The 14,662-nt window shown below is 35.4% G+C and overlaps 1 protein-coding gene across 7 annotated transcripts in view; it reads left to right on the top strand.

The window, feature by feature from the left end:
* The window catches only part of LOC105056273 (serine/threonine-protein kinase ATM), an 88,072-nt gene that overhangs the window by 64,737 nt on the left and 8,673 nt on the right, over positions 1–14,662 (top strand). For 5 of the 7 annotated variants that reach the window (XR_003802369.2, XM_029267907.2, XM_019854504.3 and 2 more), the window contains 17 exons: positions 2,310–2,414; positions 2,579–2,665; positions 4,060–4,362; positions 4,522–4,631; positions 5,685–5,751; positions 5,855–5,929; positions 6,025–6,147; positions 7,114–7,278; positions 7,366–7,467; positions 8,031–8,182; positions 8,271–8,472; positions 8,558–8,605; positions 8,777–8,860; positions 9,047–9,130; positions 13,059–13,139; positions 13,336–13,425; positions 13,506–13,568. Coding sequence is in view for 6 of the 7 variants with exons in the window: in XM_029267907.2 (XP_029123740.1) it covers positions 2,310–2,414; positions 2,579–2,665; positions 4,060–4,362; positions 4,522–4,631; positions 5,685–5,751; positions 5,855–5,929; positions 6,025–6,147; positions 7,114–7,278; positions 7,366–7,467; positions 8,031–8,182; positions 8,271–8,472; positions 8,558–8,605; positions 8,777–8,860; positions 9,047–9,130; positions 13,059–13,139; positions 13,336–13,425; positions 13,506–13,568 (1,941 nt within the window). In the remaining variant the exon portion in view is untranslated. Of the gene's footprint in view, positions 1–2,309; positions 2,415–2,578; positions 2,666–4,059; positions 4,363–4,521; positions 4,632–5,684; positions 5,752–5,854; positions 5,930–6,024; positions 6,148–7,113; positions 7,279–7,365; positions 7,468–8,030; positions 8,183–8,270; positions 8,473–8,557; positions 8,610–8,776; positions 8,861–9,046; positions 9,131–13,058; positions 13,140–13,335; positions 13,426–13,505; positions 13,569–14,662 lie in introns of all 7 variants that reach the window. The other 2 variants (XM_073247281.1, XM_073247280.1) reach the window with 2 other exon arrangements.

Below are 14,662 nucleotides of genomic sequence, written 5' to 3'. Positions count from 1 at the left end.
GACAGTTTGTGCTGGTAGGGTATGCCTGATTTGTCTGGTTTGAGCTGATATTGTTCTAAGCATTTAATACTGCCTGGTGTTATCTGGAAAAAAGAAAAAACTTGACCCATGCTTGGGATATCTCCAACTTGTGATATGATTGCTATGAAGTGACTTGTTAATCTGTATATGTTTCAAAATGAAGTGACTCTTGAAGGTACTAACCTGATTATTTCACAATGCTAGAATTATCAACATGAGTAGATTTCTTGATCTGAGAGTTTTATGTAGATTAGGGATTAGAATTCTTGATTGTTTGTTGCGTTTGCCTTTTTGTCATGTTCCCTCGCCGATTAGATAATTCCATAGGTTGATTGTTAACTGTTATTCTCTTAGAGTTGCACCTTATAACCATATGAAGCATTATCATGATCACCTATGCATCCAGTAGAGACATTATCTTTTCCATGGAGCAGTCAGTCCTGAGTAACTTTCTGTTCTCTCAAACCCACTTAGCAGGTGGATCTTGTTCAATAAATATCAAACCTAAGTTGATTGTTCCTTTTTCATTTGCTCTTGTTATCTTTCCCTTACACTCATAATGATGACAGAAATAAGCTTTATAAGCTTTGCAGTGGTTAGAAGTAGTTTGAGGTTTGATATTGATGAATGAGAATCTTGTGCAACTATTCTCATTCCTTTTGGACTAACCAATTTAACTCAAGTTTAAATTTCAGTGCCTCAATATTTGGGGCAACCTCTCTTGTATAATTGGATCACCAGATAGAGATTAGAAATCCAGTTTCTTTGAAGTATTCAATGATTATGAAAAATTTTTAGAAGCAACAACAAGTCATAGTGGCATTCAGAATATTTTCTATTTCACTGTCGTTGCTTGGTCCTTTCGACTGCTATGATTGATCAATAAATTTCCACCTCCAAGTACAGTATTTCCAAGTTAATTATGTTTTGTATTTTTATAGTTTTGTTCATCTTCTAATACTCTTCATTTTTTTTGGCAAGTAGGAGGTTTTTCGTTGAGTCTTCAATCTACTGATGGCATATTACTTGTGTGCTGCATATATAGATAATTTTACATATTAGCGACAGAATGTTGAAATTATTTAACACAAATCATCTTCTGCATTATATACGCATACTTGTTGCACGTACTCCTGTTCAGGCTACCTGTCCACTATACATCAGTCATGCTTCACAAAGTTCTAATGAGCCTTGACCATATTTTTCCTGTTGTTTCTCTGCCTGGTGCATGACCTTATATATTAACCCATTCTCATGCTCGCATTTGTATCTAGTGTGAAAAAATGATAAGAGCTGTCATAATCTGCCTTTAAAGGTCACCGCTGGAAACCATGCCATTTATTGATCCTGAGTGCCAAAATTTTCCAGTTCTGTCAAAATTTCATATCTGGACCATGGCACTTACTGAACCTAAACCAGCAACATCATCCATAGCCTAAGTCATAAAGTAAATTTTGGTTGCCCAAACTTCGTAGTGAAATACTAGTCTTAACATTTTCTATATAAATTCCTGCATGTGAAACATGATGATTAATCGTTTATCCCAACTGCATAAATTTTAAATTTTTTTTGTTGACTTAGAGGCATGATCTTATCTATCATATAGCATTTCTTTGTATGCTATCCTACAGTACATGTCTTTTGACACCATGTATCCTTGTTTCTGACCTGCATCGACAAGAACTAGCTTTTAAAGAGCTTCTGTACATGCACCATTTTTTCCTTTTTTTAATTTCATTGATAACCTAATTGGATAACATTTTCATGAATGTATTCTTTAGAAAATCTAACCTAATAGTTCTGGATTTAGCAAATAAAAACTCATAGCTATCCTTTCAGTATTCAATCTTTTGTCTCATTTATCTTGTGCATGATCTATATTAGATATAGCCCAAGTACTTTTGACATGCACTGACCTTGAAGCCTTGTGTATGGTCAAGCCTATCTCCTTGATAAGTGCATACCTTAAGTTATAACAATGCATATGCCCCTCTTTGGGTTATCTTTGCTTGCTATGGTTGGTTTGTTGATTTAGTGAATGTGTGTTCATCAATATAATTATGCATCAACACACTTAAATTCCTGAAAAAGTTGAATTTTATGCCAGGTAAATGCCACATGATTACTGATGAGTACTTGTTGTAGATGTTGCTGCATTCATATGCATCAGTATATAATAGGTTTACATCTATTTTGTAGTAGTGTTGGATTTTGCTTTAGTGCTTGAATTTTTGATGTCTTCTGCTTAATCTCATGCCTCCTCTTGGATTTCTATTGCTTGTTTGCAGCATTGTGGATCATACTTCACAGCAGTAATGTATGCGGAATATTGGTGTGAGGAACATTTTAATTGTCTAGCCCTAGGAAGTCCTGACTTTTCCCATCTGGAATTGGTCAGTTCTTATCTCTTGTTACATAATGAATTTCATTTGCGGTTGCTTGAGTATAAACTATGATGAAGACATGGATTGTGTCTGTGTCACCATTTCTCAAGTTTTTGTGCACTATTCCATTCAAATTCATGGCATGTTGAAACATTTTGTATTTATGTTTTCAGTTGCCCTCACATATCGAGCTACTGGTTGCAGCATTCACTCAGATTAATGAGCCAGACAGCATATATGGAATACTTCAATCAAATAAGGTCAATAAAGCTATCTTATAGTTTATACTTGTTTTGGTCTTCTCCAAATAGCTTCATGTCTTTATCTTTTCTTATTTACTTTAATTCTTGACAATCCTGATGCACATCACCAGTGATATGTGCCACAAATAATTTTTCTTATCGATCTTTCTTCTATGAGTATGAAAGCTGCTTCCAAATTTGCCTACATAATAATATGCCTACATGTTAGAGGTTAAATTGATTCTTCTATATATTCATCTATCTACTTATGAAATGCATATTAAATGAGATAAAATTATGTAAATAATGATCAATAAATGAATAACCAAAACAAGCCATAGATAATTTAGAACAACATTATGTCAGTTATGTGTCTATGATGCTGTTCTGTGTCTTATTTTGGCATCCCTGAAATGTATAAATTTTTACCCCTGTGGACCATGCCAAAACGATATACCAGTACGCATGTTGAAGTGTGGAAGGAATATATTTACATATAAACTCAAACATATGGATATGATAGCTGTACGGAAATCATTTTCCATAATGTCATGCCTGCAGAATATCCCACAGTAAACCCCTTTTCTGTGGGTATTATGCCCTCTTTTCTGGATTATGAACTTTATCATGATCTTCTTTGGCAAGTAGGCAAACTATCTTGGTTTTTGCACCATCATATTGTTCTCCTTTCTATTGATGTTATGCATTCAACCCCATCAGTCACTTGGAACTTCAAGCCTGTCATGAAGTGGTGAACGTAGTCTAGATAGCTTTAGTGATTTATCATTATGCTGGAAAAACGGGTCTAGGCTGATCTATGTTTTACAGGGAAAAGAAGAAGAATGAGGATTTCCTGTGTTTCCTAATTGGGTGTGAGAGAAAGAATCTAGAATTTAAGGCCAATTGGTGTTTTAGCAGGAAGGGTGACTTACCATGTTGGTTTAATTCATCCAAGGACAACCTTCTGAAAGTTTCCTGGACTTCGGAAAAGTGTCTGGATGGAGGTGAAAGATACCAATTTCTGTATAGATGTACAAATGTACATGCATTACATGCATATGCACATAGATATACTTATGCCTGATGTATTTTATTGTCTCAAGGACTCAGGAAGAAAAGATAAAGTGAAAAACAATACATTTATTGCAGTAAATGCTTCTCTAATAAGAAAACCAGCTATGATTCTTCAAAATCTTTGGGATATCCCAAAAGACAAAGAATACGACATTGAAAAAAAATAACATAATATAAAACTTTTTCTCAGAATTTTGGTTAAAAGTAGATATCTTTTCAGAATTTTTTCAACACTACATTCAAAATTACCACATTTTCTAGCTTAGTGGTTTGTGAATTTCATAAAAAGGATTTTTTTTTTCTTTAATTAACCTTGTCACTTATTCTTTCCGTTACAGTTGACATCTCAAATAATTACATTTGAGCATGAGGGAAATTGGAACAAAGCTCTGGAATATTATGACCTGCTTGTAAGATCGTCTGAAATGGGACGCATTGATTGCTTATCAGGAAAGCCATCTGTAGATGACTCATGTAACTCTTCTCTAGGAGATGGAAATATGGGTGACTGGAAATATTATAAAGGTCTAATGAGATCTTTGCAGAAAACTGGCTGCACTCATGTGCTCGATGTGTATTGCCAAGGATTGACCAATCGAAGAGGCTGTTTTCAACATGACTCTGAGTTTACTGATCTACAGGTCAGCTTGTCTTTTGCATGGAAAATGTGCTTGTTGAAATATCTTGTCATTTAATTTGTTGTTTCACTTTTTGCCTTCCTTTTAGCATTCCAAATGCTCATTTCATATTCTTTCCTTCTTACTTTTCTTTCCCAATACAATGTGATGTCTCTTTGGCAGTACGAGGCTGCTTGGAGAGCTGGAAACTGGGACTTCTCATTAATTACCCCCAATTCGAAAACTCATTCTACACCATATATGAGTGGTCAATTCAATGAAAATTTGCACAGGTGTCTACCTTATAACTCTGAATTTCTAAAGTTGACTTCTGGACCTTTGAAGTGCACTTTCTTAATGTACCTCAACTTTGTCCTTAATTGATAATCAGTACTTGTTCCTTTTCTAAACCCAAAATTGTAGTTTTTAGCTTATATTTAGATTTTAAAATATGGCTAAAAGCTTTGTATTGGAGGGCTTTTTTCCTTTTATTATACCATACGTTTTTGCTACAGATTGTGTTATTGCATATAATGTTCAATCATACTTCAGTATAGAATGACCCGAGACCTCTATGAGACCATAACCATGTATTCTCAAATTATTGCATCCTCTAAAATAGCATTAATAGTATGGTATTCCGTACTAGCCTGAACCGACCGGTACACTTCGTATCGTACTGTACTGGTGGAAAATCAGTTCGGTTCAGGCTGATTTTTGAAAAATGGCTTAAATTGGACCGAACAGGTCGGTTTGATACGGTATCGGTCCGAACCACCCGATACCTAGTGGTTTGGTCCGGTACAGTACAGTATGGTACCGGTTCAATCCGATTCGGTTTGATTTTCTTTCTTTTCTTTTTTTTTGTTGTTGGGTGGGATTTTTTTTGATTTTTTTATTATCAGTACGGTATGGTACCATACCATACCGATTGGCATCGGCACAGGTTTCGGTACCAAGTCCACAAATCTTGATTAATAGATTTATACCATGTAATTTTGTCCCAACACCCCCCCCCACCCCCAAAAAAAGAAAAGAAAAAATAAAAACAAAAAAAACCTGGTTAACTATTGTCATTTTGTTAGCCACGTGAACTAAAGTTGATGCAAGAAGATGATTTTATGGTTTACAAGCATTATTTTATTGACATTAGCCTTGTGGCAGAAACAAAATAGTAGTTCTTCTTCTTTTCCACGATATTCAAGTGTTATATTCTTGATCAATGGATTGCAAATTCTTGTTTTAAAGTCTGAATGATTTAAAGTTATCCATTTTTTATTAATATTGTAGTGGATTTAGAACATTTTACTAGTAACATCTAATGTTCTCAATTATTTGTGCAATAGTTGTTTGAGAGCATTGCAAGAGGGCAGTGGTGATGAGTTCCATATGAAACTTAGAGACTCGAAGAAGGTAGTAATGCCGGATTTATGCTAACAAAATTTTTATTACGTTCTGATATTAGTTAAGTGTAAGTGATGGTACATTAAATACTAGGTGTTTTTTCATACTGCAGGAGCTTGTGTTGTCTATGTCGAATGCAAGCATGGAGAGTACCGAATATATCCATTCTACTATTGTTAAACTTCAGGTACTGGTTTTCTATAAGTTTATGATGCTATGCTACTCCCATATACACCAGTAAACATTATTGTTGACTGGTTAATTTTAATCCTTCTTGTACAGATATTAGATCATCTTGGAATGGCTTGGGATTTACGTTGGAAGCCATGTTGTCCTGAAAGAAAAGGATCCTTTTTCGAACTAAACAACATAATTCCTGGACCTGTTGTTCCTACTAGAGTTCAGGTATTTTGCTTCTTTCATCCACATTTGTTTGTAAGTACCTGAAAGTGCTGTATTCTCTTCTTATGAGGTTGATTGGTATATCTAGTTTCTTTTTACTTTTCTTTTTTTTGTTGTTAAGGGTCCTCTTAACTATTAGGAATTATTTAAGCTATGTGAAATATTTTCACTGAATTGTTTTGCAGATTGAATTCAATATGCTTATATATGTTATTTGCTTATTAAAGTTCAGGGCCTTCACTTACCAAAAAGGGAAAAAAAGTAACGATCTTCATTTCTATAATTGTGCCAGCAGTCTCGAATTCACAGTCATATTCTTTTACCCAAGGTTTTACGTCCTTGCGGGAGAAGGGGCGTCCTGGCCGTCCCATCTCGTTTATGTGAGAAAATGGGAGCGGGACACGTTCGGGATTCCGAAACTTATCCACATGGGGAGAGAAGAAAGAGGAAAGAAGGAAAAATGAAGAAAAAAAAAAAGAAAAGAAAGAAGAAGAAAAATGAAAAAAATAAAGGGAGAAGAAGAGAAAGATTAAGGAAAGGAAAGAAAAGAAGGTAGCGGAAGACAAAGAAAAGAAGGAAGAAAGAAAAAAAAGAAAAGAAAAAATGCAAGGAAGAAAGGAAAGAAGAAGGGGAGAAAGACAGAGGATATCTACCGGAATGTATGATCCAAACTGTCGTCGGGATAAGATGGCATATCGGGGAATCCCGTTCCATGCAGAAACTAGGACACCTTTGTCCCACGGGATTTTAAAACCTTGCTTTTACCTAATATGGCACACAATGACCAAGCGACATTATAGTTTTGCTTGTGTAATTGTACCAGCAGTCTCAAATTCAGAGTCATGCTCTTTTACCTAATATACTATCATCCGGTCTATTAGAGTCCAGTTTTGTGCGAAACTTTCAGTATATATACATATATATCCTATATCTTGTTGCCTAACTGATGTTTTGGGTTTATGTCTATAGTTGGAGTGGCTGAATGCAGATTGGAACTTCATTTTAAAGCAAGCACAGCTACATCTAAATTTATTAGAACCTTTCATTGCTTTTAGGCGTGTTCTGCTGCAAATTTTAGATTGCAGAGATTGTACAGCAGAACATCTGCTGCAATCTGCTTTCACGCTCCGCAAGGTTGTTATCTTCTTTTTAATCTCCAAGGTAGTAAATCCTTTGCCAGGTAATCTTACACCATCTGGTATTATTAATTTTTGTTTTCAGGGTTCCAGATTCTCTCTAGCTGCTGCTGCTTTGCATGAGCTCAAGTTACTCTGTCGTCAAACAGAAGAACAGACAACATCACATGCTTATTTCCTTGGAAGGGTACAAAATGAAAGTATTACTGGTGCATGTTCATGTTATAGAGTAGAAATAGAGAGAAAATAATAGTATGTGCTGCTTGTATTAATTTTAATAAAAACCAGCACCACGTGTGTGGATAAAGCATGCTCTCCTCATACCTTTGATTAATCCACATTTCTGCTCCTATTCACAATTTTGGTTGTGAATTATACTTCAATTTCCAATGGAGATGTTATCTTGTTCAAACTTTCTTGTAGATGAAGTATTTCTGCTTGAAACCATATTCATGCTGAAAAGGGATTGTTAGGTAGTAAATTCAATTTCACCAAAAAATAGATAATAAATTCAATAACCAATGGTTGCTTGTATGTTCGGATGAAACTGTTTCCACTCATTGGATCGACTCTCTCCTGCATCCATATTTGAGTTTACCAGCACATCTTACTATTTTTATTGCATTTATTTTCTTTGCATCATCACATTCCATGTAAGTATATTCTTTTTATATTTACTTCCATGAAATTGCTTTGTAGCAAGAGATTTCACCCACTTTGTTGTTAACCATCCCCTTTTCCTAGTGACAGGTCGAAGAAGCTAAGCTTCTCAGGGCTCAAGGTCAGCATGAAATGGCTATTAATCTTGCAAGATATATTTTGCAGAACTATTCACAGGGAGAAGAGATCTCAAATGTGTATCGGTTGGTTGGAAAGTGGTTGGCTGAAACTCGATCTAGCAAGTAATAACAATTAAATAGTAATGTATTTAGTTATGTATTTTATAATGCAAAAATAGGTCCTCATCCATTCTCTCTCATTATTTTGTAGTTCAAGAACTATTTTAGAACAGTACCTGAAGCAGTCAGTGGAACTTACCAAGGCAAGCAAGAGTACAGATAAGAAAAGTATTTCTAGACAATGCCAAACATACTTTGATCTAGCACACTACACAGATGGCCTATTTAAAAGTTATGAAGAAAGATTGTCCTCTAGTGAATGGCAAGCAGCTATGCGGTTGAGGAAACACAAGGTACAAGTAGGCAGTGGATGCTTGTAAATTTAAAGTTACCTTGCATTATTTCTTTTTTTAATGCATAAACGATCATTTGCTGCAGACCAGGGAGTTGGATGCACTTATTAGAAGACTAAAAAGTTCTTCAAAGGCAAGTGATGTTATTACAGAGGCAATCCAGATAATGGTTATAAAGTTTGGATAAATTCCTCTCTAATAATATTTGCATTAGTAGACAGTATATCATTTCTGACCTTTGTAAGCAAGAAGTTTCTAGAGTGTGCAAGTCTTCTCCTAACTTTTGACTCACTTGAACTTCTAGGGAGAGAAGACAGACTACTCGGTGAAAATACAGGAGTTGCAAAAGCAACTCACAATGGATAGGGAAGAGGCTGAAAAATTACAGGTATGATAATATCTATATTTTTCTCCCTTAAGTTGATATGCTTGTTAATGGTGTTATGTTTCTCTTCTCATTCCTTAAAATTTAATCTCTATGGAGGGATTGGGCATGGGAAACTTCTTAACTTGGATAACTATGTTGTATCTTGGAACTATAAAGTTTGATATGACGTGTCCTATTACTTTTTAGGATGACAGGGACAACTTCCTCAGCCTAGCATTGGAGGGTTATCAGCATTGTCTTGTCATAGGCAGCAAATATGATCTGAGAGCGGTATTTATTTATTTATCTATTCTCATCAGCATTTTGTATTTAAGTTGGACTAAGTTTACCACTTCTGTGAAGCAATCATTTTCTATGTAGGTGCCATAAATAGCTCGGTTGAAGTTATGAGGCGTAAATATTCAATAATTTTGCTGTTCTACTAGAGAACAGCAAATAAGTTGGGTAAAAGGAACAAGTACCATTTTAAAAGCTTTTGCAATGAAGTTGTTTAATTCATTCACCTACAAAACATGTAGATTTTGGGATTTAAAATATTTTAAAATCTTATGCATATCTAAGCAAGATTAATCTGGTAGGCCATTAATGGATGTGTAGATCTATCACTGATGGTTCACTGGTTATGTGCATCATAATAACTTCCTCAAAGTGATCAGTTTCAGTTAAGATGTAAGGAAGAAAAAGGGCTTAGCAGTTAAAAGCGAAATACTAAATTATTTTTCTGCAGTGGAAGGTGACTAATGCTTGGCTTTATTAGATTTATGAATGGAGCATGTAAAACCCCATAAAAGCCGAAAACAAATAAATAAACAAACAGTGCCTAGCACAGCTAATAACTGCAGGCTAGTAAATAACATGAAATTAAGCACAAATTTGAATGAGGTACTGCACGCACTATCACATTCTAGAGTGCTAGAGGATAGATGCCAAGACGATCGAGCTTGGAGTAACTCTTTATTGGTTGTCTTCTTCCTAGGGTATGTTTGAAATGCTTTTGCTCTTTTTTTTTTTTTTTTTTTTTTTTGGAGGAGTTTTCATGAAATGCACACCTAAAAGTGCTTTCAAGGCACTTCCTCAGGGATTTTGGTGCAAATACTCGAAAAGCACTTCTTAAGTAAGTAGAGGAGAAACAGAGTAAGGAACATATAAGTGGTGTGATAAGTGTAAAGCTGTAAGTAGGTTTGTATTTCAAGAAAAGGTGTAAATGGCTTTGCTTGGATTATATTGTAATGTGAACTAGTATTATTTGATTTAGATATGGATTTAGATTTCTACATGAAGTCAACTTATGTACTTTTAACTCAATCAGGAAGAAAAGATCTTATTTTTGGTGTAAGTTTGATTTCTATGTGTCAGAGTAATGATTAATCTAAATTCCAAGTCAAGTTTATTTGGTCTTAATAGGGTTGGGTCTAACTTGTGCCAACTCGCTGTCCTGGTTGAGACTTGAGGTCTAGATTTAGAAGTTAAACATGGATTACAGTATTCTTAAAATGCCAATTTTTTCAATGTGATATGTAAAGTGCTAGCAAAATACATGCATGTTGTTAGGAGTTCACACCCTCGTATCATCTTTATCACTTCTTCTGACATGGACCCTTTTTCTGTTCCAAGTTTTTGCATGTGACTAGCACGCTGACCATGCATACCATGGCAGCCAATGACCTGAATGTGTATGACACAGTCATTTAGTGCTTCATCAAAATTGCAACATAATAGATTCTTATTCCAAATTTCGGGGCTGTTCATGATAGGTCACATGAATTTTTGTTACCTATTTTTCTTGCTTTGCTGTTAAGTGAGGTAACGCTATCGTTTCTAATAGAGGAGCATATATTTGACCCTCTCGGACCTTGGGCCTGGGGGATGCAGTGAGAGAAATCAAAAGAAAAAAAGAAATAAAAACTTCTGGTCCTGCCTATCTCTCACTCGCTTAGCAGTGACAAGGATGATGCTGATACGGAGAGAACAAAAATTAAAATGAGGATATGATGGGATCATGTAATTTCTATCCCCTATGTGATGCAGCATGGAGTGTGAAGAATTGTTCTTGGAGTCGATTATACGGATTGAAGGAGAACTGGATTGCTCAGCGAAGAAGTTCTCTGCGAAAAAATAGAAACTCAGGAAAGGAACATAGAAAGAAAATGGTGATTATTTATATGTAATACTCAACCAAATCTCCTTACTATAGATCGGAAGCATATATAGGTCCCAACCCTCTAATTCGGGCATTAAACTTGATCCAGAAAATCATACTAAAAATAGGAAAACATACCCAAATTGTTGAACCCCGAAACACACAAACTCAGTGAAAAGTGGTGATATCCCTAATGGAAAATTCACCAGACAATCAGGCGAAAACTTTTGAAACTTGGCATGGTCCAACTGGTCATGGTACCTGCCAGCTAACTCCATGCTGCATCACTCTTGTTGCTAGAGAGGGTGGAGAAGTTTTATGGGGGACAAGGGGTGTAGATGATGAAGGATAGACTTTAGGAAGATATTTGACAGATATTGGAGGGAAGGATCATTGAGAAATGAACTAACAGAAGCACCCCTTTTTGGGTAATACATTATTTTTTTTGGCTCACTCAGCGTTTATTTGTAATTTCTTTTGTTAGATTTAAAAAGAAATATAATTGTTTTCATAAGGAAATGGGATGTTTACATAAATCTGTTTGTTAGAACTATGTCAAAAAAATTTAATCATCTATTGCTCCTCTCTTATTCTAGGATAAAACTGAAAAAGAGGAATATATTTACAAAACTGATTTGCGTTTATATGCTTCTTGTCCATATTTTAGTAAATAGACCAGAGAAATGTGCATCACTTTTTAAGAAAAATGACTATTTTGTATATTTGATAAATGCAAATGATATGGTATGAGACTGATCTAATTTTTCTTTTTAGGTCATCCACACAATAATTGAATGTAAACTAAGTAATTAGTACCTGACCTACACACAAACAGCCTTTCTGGCTAACAATTTTTTTATTTTTTTAAGGTTGTTCTTCCCCCAAAATATGAAGTAGTGGATATTCTTATGTTTGGGGCTGCGCCAAACCTGATGTGCCTTATTTGTTAAGGTATCAAGGAAGTGTCTTATAATATAATTGAAGTTTACATCAAATACGAGAACAGTCCAGGAGGCATATGAGTTGTACCAAACTACCAAATAAGGACACTGTAATGGAAGAGAGTTGAGATCTCAGTGGTATATATCATGAGGATTACTGGTGAGCATGGAAGAGAGGTGGTCAAATTTGTTTCAATGGGTAAGGGAGGTTGAGAACCGCCAGAGCTGACATGAATAACAATTGCAATGAAGGATCTACAAAAGGCTTGTAGTGACACCATGCAAGCGCTTATTTGGAATGATTGGTAATAAGGTCTCATACAGCCACCCCACTAGTTGGGTCAGATACTTCATTGCTATGGTTTGGTTAAGTTTTATGCTGTTCCCTCCCAACTTTGCTGGGTAAAACATTTTGTTCATTTAAATCTATATTACCAAATGCATTCTTCACATCAACTAACTGTACTATAGCCAAATTTCTTCAGTTTCAGGTATTACAATCTCTATTTCTAAATTAAATTTTTCCTTTGAAGATGTCTTGAAGTAATCTATGCCATAGATCTATGCATACCCTTGAATGATTGTCTTTGTTTTTAGCTCTCTATAATCCAATTCAGTTTATTTTGCATATGTAAATTATTTCTACATAGTGCAATAACACCAATGTCACTCCTATGGTGGGATTTAGTTTTCTCCTACGTTGTTCTTCACCAACATCATGAGATTATTCTCTTGGAGTGGACTTAGGAGTAGACACAATAGGTGAACCAGTGATAAATGGCATCGAAACTGACAAACCTGGAAATAGGATAAAAAATAAATAATATTCATCTTTCTGATGAGTAATAGGATCTCCAAGATATGGTGTCTTTGAAGTAGATAGTGGATGAGGTTGAGGACCTTCTTCTTTCCTTCCATCTGATATATATACCTTGATATATTTTTCTGTATCTGCTTAGCAATTGTTGAGAGTTACCTTAGGGATAACCATTAATGGTTTTAGTACATGATTTGCTTCTGAAATTATGTTGCTCTTGCAGGTTCTATGCTTTTCCTTTTTTGTATTTTGTTGAATCTTTCCACGATCAAGTGATTTGAATTAATGTTCTGTTATCAGGTATTTCGACTGGTTTCTTTATGGTTCAGCCTTTATTCAAGGCAAAATGTTGTGAAATCCATGAATAGCACTGTGAAAGAGGCAAGTTCTGAGGCTTTTTTTCCTGCTTTTCTTAGTTTTATTTGATATATTGCTCTTGTACATGTTATTACTTTATTTGATAATGTTTCTTATAAAGCATCTTCATATCTAATTGCTTAACATAACTTCCCATCCTCCATGATTTGATCATCCTATTGTTTTTTTTTTTAGAATTAAGTGGATTATGGGTTTACAGGTCCAGTCATACAAGTTTGTGCCACTGGTTTATCAAATTGCTTCAAGACTTGGTAGTTCAAAAGATGGACAAGGATCAACCAGTTTTCAGGTTTACATCTCGGTGGGATACTTGTTGTGTTGATGAGTGAACGGAGAATGTGTTAAATCGGAAAGTCTTTCTGTTCACAGATTGCATTGGCTTCCCTTGTGCGGAAGATGGCCATTGATCATCCATATCATACCATGTTTCAGGTACTTAAACTACTAACTCAATTGTCTTTCTTTTAGTGGATAATTGTGGAAGGTTCATCTAGTTATCATCTCCTAGGTGTGGTGCAAAGAAAGTGGTTTTCTTGTAATATAGGATATTTTAGAAATCTAAATATCCTGTTTAGATCTAATGTGATGTCATGTAATATTATGGTCCCTTGCTGAGGATTTTAAAAATAAAAGCAAGAACATGCCAACTTTTGTGGATGAGTTAATGAAGAATAGATTTTAGTGAGCTATAAGTGCCAAGTAATCCTTGTGGCTTTAGCTTATTATTAGTATGATTTCATGCCAAGTGAGACTGTAACAACTCAGGACCTCACCAAAAGGCTAGTCTGAAGGTGTTATTTGGGTTCTTTGGCCCTATACAAGTCCCCAAGATCTATCCAGTGCATAGTCAATATGCAACTAAATACGTTTGCACGGATCCTCATATACTCTCTTTGTTTAAGCATTAGTGCCCTCACCATGCCAAGGTTCTAAATCCATTCAAATCCAATCATAAGTATCATAATCACAAACACCATAATCAACCTGTAGTCAAGCCAAATAGGCCCGCATTGCAATATCCTCTAGTCTACATGGGCTATGGGCTGAGTTTGCTTTGATACTATTTGCAATAATCCAGGATCTCACCAAAAAAGATTAGTCTGGAAGATGTTATTTGGGCTCCTTGGTCCCCATAACTGTCAAAGATCTACCCAATAGCCAATGTGGGACTATATACATACCTGCACAGGTCCTTATAGAGATCTAAGTAAATAGATTCATCTCTTGATATAGTTGTTGCTTCCATTAGGAAAAAGAGAAATGGTAGAGTTGATATTCACAACTGTGTATGATCACTCGTTCATTATACTGAAAGCTGAGGTCATCATCACAAGAGCAGGGGAAGTAGATGCTCAATAGAACTAAATCAACGACACAAGGAGTCAGGTGTGGGTGATAATTAAGATAATTAGAGTTAGGTGAACATAGGATCGACGGAACTAACTTGAATCGTCCAGTTCGGGCATGCCAAATTGCACCGGCAATGGACTTGGATGATTCTGGCCTTCAAAATGAGACACCGACAA

This window comes from Elaeis guineensis, chromosome 13, assembly GCF_000442705.2.
Source record: "Elaeis guineensis isolate ETL-2024a chromosome 13, EG11, whole genome shotgun sequence".
Classification (NCBI taxonomy): Eukaryota; Viridiplantae; Streptophyta; class Magnoliopsida; order Arecales; family Arecaceae; genus Elaeis; species Elaeis guineensis.
Note: the sequence above shows the minus strand (reverse complement) of the source record. Positions and strands in the feature narration are given on the sequence as shown.